General features: G+C 42.5%; 1 protein-coding gene across 1 annotated transcript in view; it reads right to left on the minus strand.

Moving 5' to 3' along the window:
• The window catches only part of SLC25A17 (solute carrier family 25 member 17), a 39,421-nt gene extending 32,430 nt beyond the window's left edge, over positions 1-6,991 (minus strand). The window contains exon 1 of the mRNA XM_065944505.1: positions 6,818-6,991. Coding sequence (XP_065800577.1) covers positions 6,818-6,871 — 54 coding nt within the window. The 5' untranslated portion in view covers positions 6,872-6,991. The remainder of the gene's footprint in view (positions 1-6,817) is intronic.
• Positions 6,992-7,996: the final 1,005 nt, after the last annotated feature.

A 7,996-nucleotide genomic window follows, 5' to 3' on the forward strand; every position in this document is an offset into this window, starting at 1 on the left:
CCTGAAGGATGAAAAACAATCCACCCCCCCACCCCCGTCAAATGCAACGCTAGCTCCAAAGCAAATTTCCAGAGGACTCTAGAAATGGTGGTTGAGTCAGAGGAGCACCCCTGAAACCAATGTACAGCATTTTCTAATACAGTACACGGCATTACTGGACAGACGGATTATTTTAAAAAGAAAAACAACTAAAATACACTGTCAGTGGTAGTTCTCGAGCTAATGAAATTCCAAAGCCACAAGTGGCTTTCATATTAAAAAATGTTCTTCACTTAACCGGAGTTAATATAAGTCTTTCCCCTGATACAACAACCAAGCTAACCCTCATACCGATACACAAATATACAAGGTAAACAGAAGGCTTAATAGATAACATACCTGAGTGTACCATAGAAGGAGCATGGGCTTTGGAATAAAATTAACTGAGGTTCAAGTGCCAGCTAGAGTACACACATAAATTACTTCAAATCTCCATGCCTCGATATCCCCATTTGTAATCTGGGGAAAAATAACAACTGTGGGGGCTGCTGTGAGAGGTAAGAGTTAACTTACAGAAAGACCCAGTATCATACCAGGCACAGAGCTGGCACTCAACAAATGCTTCTCTCTGTATGTACTTTTTATAGCATTTTTTAGCAGTAGGGCTCATATTAATCAGGGCCCTAAAATTAGCAATGGTCACTTACATTCCTTCCAAAAGAGCAATTGTTATTCAGTAAATTCATAAAAAATAACTGTTCTTTCATAAGGAGCTTTAAGAAGGTAGGAGGGTCAACAGTGTGAAATACTACAAAGGTGAGTTAAATAAAAATGAAAAACAGTCAGGAGACGAAGCCATTTGGAAGTCGGTGTTGGCCTGCGGGAGAGCAGGTCCACTGATCAGAGTAGGATGAGGAGGGAAGGCAGTGAGTACAGACTAGCCATTAAATAAACTTCGCATCCAAGGAAGGAGAATGAGCAGCACCTAAGGGGGCAGTTTCTAAACCAGATCAGTGTGGTTTCATTATAGGACAGGGCTGAAGGGAAAAACACTAGGAAAAGGTTACAGGAAAGTTACAGGAAAGAAGTAAAAATGAATGGAGCAAAGTCCCAAAAGATAACTGTGGGTAATCTAAGAGGGGAGGATCAAGATCAAAGGTAGCAGAGTCCAGCCACATCCGTCTTCCTGAGATCAGCACAATGGAGGAAATACTGGGGACAACTGTGGCTGATTCTCTAATTAGAAAAAATGGAAACGTTAGAAAGCTCATCCCAAGTAGCCCCTATTTTATCTAGAGCAAAAGGCGCTATCATCTGTCACAAGTGAATGCACAGAGCTGACCACATAAGATGAGAAAACTTCAATTCCACTGAATTTCTAAAATCGGGTACAAATGCTGCATTTTCAAGAATACATCTGAAAAAGAAACGAATGATTATGGGTTTACCACATTATCACAGGTATTGATATAGGTACTCCACAAGTGTGACCACACTGACTTCTCGGGAAGACCCAGTAAGCAAAGTTTCCATTTTATAGCTCAGAAAACTCAAGTTCGAAAAGCAAACATGAACGAACCAAGATGACACGAATAACTGTGTTTTACTCCAAATTGTAACCAAATAATCCCATAGTTTCTTCATAATAGGGTGGCATGAGGTCACATTAACATTTATACTAAGTATTTACCACAGTGAAAAGTCAGAAAGAATCCAAAATATTCATAAATTATGGAATACTCATATGACAAGAATATTTTTTATTAAAAAGCCAATAATTTCTGAAGTCTTTTTAACAACATGATATAGTGGATCTCTCATGTTTTGGACCACACAGCAACATTCTCTTTTCCTGTGGGTGGGCTGATTTTCTTTACCTCTTTCTACTGTGCACAATCTTGGTAATATGTCAACCCTGTAAAGGGTTTCCAATCACCTTCACAGGGGCAACCCACCACCTCTTCCTAGGTACCACCAAGGTCTTATCTTGGTGGTAGATAAGATACCTTGAGCAACTGAACTGTACAACCTTCCCCAATCCTACAATTTAGTTCAGTTCAGTCACTCAGTAGTGTCTGACTCTTTGCGACCCCATGAACTGCAGCACGCCAGGCTTCCCTGTCTATCACCAACTCACGGAGTTTGCTCAAGCTCTTGTCCATCGAGTCGGAGATGCCATCCAACCAACTCATGCTTTGTCGCCCCTTTCTCCTGCCTTCAATCTTTCCCAGCATCAGGGTCGTCTCTAATGAATCATTTCTTCACATCAGGTGGCCGAAGTATTGGCACTTCAGCTTCAGTATCAGTCCTTTCAATGAATATTCAGGACTGATTTCCTTTAGGATGGACTGGTTGGATCTCCTTGCAGTCCAAGGGACTCTCAAGAGTCTTCTCCAACACCACAGTCCAAAAGCATCAATTCTTCAGCCCTCAGGCTTCTTTAAGTTTCAACTCTAACATCCATACATGACTACTGGAAAAACCACAGCTTTGACTATACACCACCACTACACACCTAAGAAGAGCTTCCTGAGGGCAGGGACTTTTCCACTGACCTTTATATTCAGAGGCCTTGTACAGAAAATCAAGAAGTTCTGCTTGGTTTCTATCTCTAAAAGGCAGGTAGTAAGCCTACACGGTAAAAAGTCCACTTAATGATAAGTATGTAAAAGTCACACGTGCCTGTGTGCTAAGTTGCTTCAGTCATGTCCGACTCTTTGCAACCGTATGGACTGCAGCCCATCAGGCTCCTCTGTCCACTGGATTCTCCAGACAATAATACTGGAGTGGGTTGCCATGCCCTCCTCTAGGGGATCTTCCCGACCCAGGGATCGAACCTGCTTCTCTTACGCCTCCTGCATTGGCAGGCAGGTTCTTTACCACTAGTGCTACCTTGCAAGCCTGAGTCAGATAGTTGTGCTTAATTTTCTCTTTTGATACCAACTGGTGAAAAGTGCTCTGAATAAGCTCTCTTACACAGTTCTAAGGATGGATATGTCTGAGCTTTGAGTCAGAACAATAGGTAAAAGGCAAAGAGAAAGGAAAACTTTCATATTTCTGTAAGACGTGAATTCTTTAACCATCAGCATTTATTCAATGAAATGTAATTCTTTTAAAAAAATTATGCAATTAATTTTTTTAATTTTAAATAAATAGAGAAAAAGAAGTCTCTTGAAAGCTATCAATTAATTATTATCATTACAATCCCAATCTCTGTTTCAGCATCTAAACTCCCTAGACAATTCCAACCAATCTCACTTTTCAAATTCTAGACTAATAAAATCTCTTTTTAATTACAAATATACATTTTTTCTAATAAAATCTACCTTTGGAAGCTAATATGAGAACCAAAAATATAGAATTATAAATCCAGTTATACTCAAAATTTTGAGAATTATTTACATACGAGGCCATTAATTGTATCAGGCAACAGTCATCGACTAGCCATAAAGCATTCTCCTGAAACAGCACAATTCTGGTTTTCAAATACTTGAGATTATCTGCAATTATACCAAAGTGTACCATAAAACACTCCAAATCACTCATCTGTTTAACTTTCAAAGTGTTATGTGTATGCACATAACACCACACTTGAGGTAAGAAAGTGTAGAACCTGGAAAGAAGTGACTAAGCAAACATGAAACATGTCCACTCAAAAAGGTTGTAAATCAACATCTTAAACAATGACCTAACAATCTTTTGGGGAGAAGCAACAAGTAATTACACCAGTTTATATCAAAGACAAAAAGCTGGTGAGAGAAACTGCCAGCATTTCTGATACAGGCTGCTTGGCTCAAGTCAGGCACTCAGGCACTCAAGTGCTCCTAACCCCTATGCTCTCCTGGATCATCTCAAAACTTTGTATGGCCAAGGCATTTAACTAAACATGAGTCAATTAAACCACAGTACTATACATTAAAAGTAATGCCATTTTTCTCATCAAATGTAGTGACATTTTCTGGTGAAACTGTTTTCCTTTGGTAGCAATTAGAAGAAAGCAGGTTCATGTTGTGAAGTTTATCCTTAAAGCAGAAATTTGCAAAAAGAGTTAAGAGAACCACTCTCAGCCTGATAGTTCAATAGAGCAACAAAACACAATGCAGTTTCTCATTCTAACAGGTTCCAGGAAGCAAGAGGAAAAGAAGTTATTCTTACAAAAGTATATCTAGTAGATAATCTAACATAGCTTATTGGAGAAAGAAAAACCATTGAAAATTCCAGGTGCTTAATTTCAAGCAGAATTGTTAACATGAGAAAAATAGGAAACAAGACAGAAAAAAATAGAAATGCCTTTGCAGGTTAAAATGAGATATAGCACCTCTACTCCCAATTACTGCCTACAGCAGAACTCAGAAAACGAGGTGCAAGAGTCAAGTCTATCCAATGACTGGTTTTGTAAACTAAGATTTCATCAGAACACCGCTCCGTCCATTTACTTATTGTCAACGACTGCTTTCACACTATCTTGGCAGGGTTGAGTAGCTTTGCCAAACACCATACACCTAAATTATTTACCAGCTGCCTCCTTAAAGAAAAAGTTTGCCAACCCTTATTTCTCTCATAAAACTTAACACTACCTGAAATTTGTTTTTTGATTTACTCAATTATTGTCTTGACTTCCCCACTAGAAAGCAAACTTTCTTTTGTTCTCCACTATATTTCTAGCACCTAAATCAGTGCATGGCACATAAAAAGCACTCAATAAAGATGTTGAATGAATGGCTATTTATTAAGAAAAAGAAAGGAGAAGAAACATTTCCCATCTTCCCATTCTCATTCTCTCTTTGATGCACTGCAACTATTCACCCCACAGATCCACCAAAACAAGTCTTCTCAGTTAACAAGTGGATTTATCATGTTGATAAATCCAACGGTTGATACTCAGTCCTCATCTAATCTGACTCATCGGCAGCATCTGACTTAGTTGGTCTATACCCTCCTGCGTGCAACTCTCAGAACACCACATTCTCTTATTAATAGTTCACCTCCTACCCAATGGAGCCTTTCCTTAGTCTCCTTTGTGAGTCCTCTCATTTCCCAGCCTCTTCACGTTAGCATGCTTCCAGGCTAAGCCTTCGAGACTTTTCTCCTCCATTCACAAAACTCATTTCTTTGGTGAGCTCATCTAGTCTCATGACTAATCTTTGGCATTTCAAACTTAATTATCAAAAAGCAAACCAAACCAAACTTAATTATCAAAAACCCAGGGATTTCCCTGGTGGTCCACCGGTTAAGACTCTGAGTTTGCAATGCAGGGCGTGCAGGCTCAATCCCTGGTCCGGGAACTAAGGTCCCGCATGCTGAGTGGCACGGCCAAGAAGTAAAAATAAATAAAAATAAAACCCAAAACCATTCTCATCTTTCCCCCAAAAGCTGCTCCTTTATAGTCTTCACCATCTCAGTAAATGGAAATATAATCCTTCCAGTTGCTCAAGGCCAAAACACTTGGGAGTTAACCAGCTCTTACTCTATTACATCCCACAATACCATCAAAACCCTGGTAGCTCTGTCTCAGAAGTATATTCCAGGGGAATGAGCGCTTCTCACCACCTCCACTGCTACCATCCTGGCGGGCTGATGGTTTCCGTGCTTTCACCCTTGTTCCCTTACAGTCTACTTTCAACAGAGCAGCCACGGTGAGCATGCTTAAAATGTAAGTCAGCAAGTTGCTGCATGCTCAGAATAACTTGCTCTAACAGCTAGCCAGCTGCCTTTCACACTCAGGGTTAAAATTCTCACACAATTTGGTCTCCTGAAACCTGTTTGCCCCCCTTTGCTTCTCCACTCCAAAGGTCTCCAGGCCTATCCCAGGGTGTATCAAGCAAGCTTCCACTTCAGCGCCTTTACCCTGGCTGAAAGGCTCTTCTGGTCTGAGTGAACCAGGACTCCTAAATCAAGCCCTTCCATCAACTACTGTGTCATCTAATTCACATAACAACTCTGTGAGGTAGGTGTCAATACCTCCATTTAAAGATTAGGAAAGTAAAGTTTTTAGGCCACTTATCTAACAAGTGATGGAGTTGGGGCTCAGCCTCCATTAGTCTGCACAGAACATGAGCTCTCAGTGCAGTTGGAGGGGCCTAGGAGGAGAGGATTCAGCCAATTATATGCCTCTGAAGTCCCAGTGATTTCAGGTGCATACTGACAGCTAGAGAAGGATGTAGGAAAGCAGAGAGCCAGAATGAGAAACAGGATGAGAACCAGAGAGGAAGGTACCAAACCAAAAGAGTGATGTCAAATGGAAGTGAGACATCCAGAAGCTCAAGAACCAAGCGCATTCCTCATAGTAAACCACACCTGCGGTAGAGAGCAACTTTGCTCTTGACTTAAAAAAAAAAATGGTATCTTCTCAGGCTAACAATATTGGCCAGAGGTATGTATCCCTGCTAGATTCTACCTCTCATCTGCAGTTTAGTGTGTGAAAAGAGACTGTGGTTAAGAAAGTGATTAAGCAACACAGCTTCACACCTAGGTTCTCCACTGGCCCAGTTAAAGTATGTGCGCCCGGTGGGGTGGGACAGGGGGACGACTGCCCTTTAAATTTCAGGAGGCAAACAGAACAGTATCTTCCTCCTTGTGGGTGTGTGGAACACACACTGCACCCCCCAACACACGCATCCCAGATACTCCTTAAGAGGAAAGAACGGTAGCCAGGAGCGGAGAGGGTGTCGGCCTTTACTCCAAAGTCTTTCAGCAATATTTAGCTTATGCCCCATTCCTCTACGCCCCAGTTACGACACGATCTCCTTGTCATTCCCATCCCCCAGCCAAAGCCTGGTCTGGCCCCAGAGAGGCCCCACACCCCGCAGTGGCCCGGGCATGAAGACCCCCGCCTCACCACGGCTCCCGCCACGGCGTGGACCAGGCTTTCGTAGGACAGCACGGAAGACATAACTGCGGTTCCTGCAAACCCAGCTGCAGTTTCCCAATAGAAGATGAAGCCAAATCCACAGGCGAAACTAGCGCCAGAGTAGCGGGCGGGAGCGTCACAAGCTCCACCCCCTCAGATCCGCCTCCTCCAGAACAACCACTTCCGGGTCGCAAGGCGCCGGCGTCTCCTGGCCCGGAGGCAGCCGGCGAGAGAAGGGGGAGGGAACGCACCTTGACTCTGATTGGTCCCCGGCTCGGGCGCGGGGCGGGGCAGAGTGGTGCTGCCGCGACCACGTGGACCGTTGGGTCTGGCGGAAACCCGGCAACCGGGAGGTCTACTCTATTCCTCGCGTTGCCGCGATCTGCCCAGTGGTGCTTTACATCTGCTGCAACACTGGGGACTTCAGAAAACCTCCCCCCCCCGCCCCCATCTCTTCATAAGACTAGCTGGAGACAAGCAAGATGTTGTCTTCCTGTTTCTCTAAGACTTTACTCATATTTTCTCTAGCTAGTATTTTTAGTCACGTTTTGGTCAAGAGGACATACATGTTGATTGGGCAAGTTCTCCCCTCTGAAAAACCCTGGTGGGAAGAGACCTTGAGCTTCAGGAAATCAAAATGATCAGATGGAGGTGGGAACAAACTAGTTGGCACCTAGTAAAATTTTTTAACCTGTTGGTTTCCTCCTTTGTGAAATGACAGTGTTAATACTGCTAGGATCACAAAAGTTATTTTATGTAAATGTACTTTAGAAAATACTGGAGAAAAACAATTCCATATTGCTAAGTGAAAACAAACCACAAAATTAGAAAAACCACATTCTACCCCTCAACTACAACATACTGTGACACCAGGTTTCATAACTTCAACTTCAGTCACTTAGGTACCATTGTCATGGGTCTTTGCCAGTTTCAGAACCATCAAGTTTACTTTCATAATACCCTTGCTGATTGATAGTCCTTGACTGCAATGCAAAAGTAGGAAGTCAAGAGCTACCTGGAGTAACAGGTAAATTTGGCCTTGGAGTACAAAATGAAGCAGGTCAAAGGCTAACAGTTTTGCCAAGAGAACGCAAACACCCTCTTCCAACAACACAAGAGAAGACTCTACACATGGACATCAACAGATTGTCAATACCGATATCAGAC

Source organism: Muntiacus reevesi, chromosome 1 (genome assembly GCF_963930625.1).
Source record: "Muntiacus reevesi chromosome 1, mMunRee1.1, whole genome shotgun sequence".
NCBI classification, from domain to species: domain Eukaryota; kingdom Metazoa; phylum Chordata; class Mammalia; order Artiodactyla; family Cervidae; genus Muntiacus; species Muntiacus reevesi.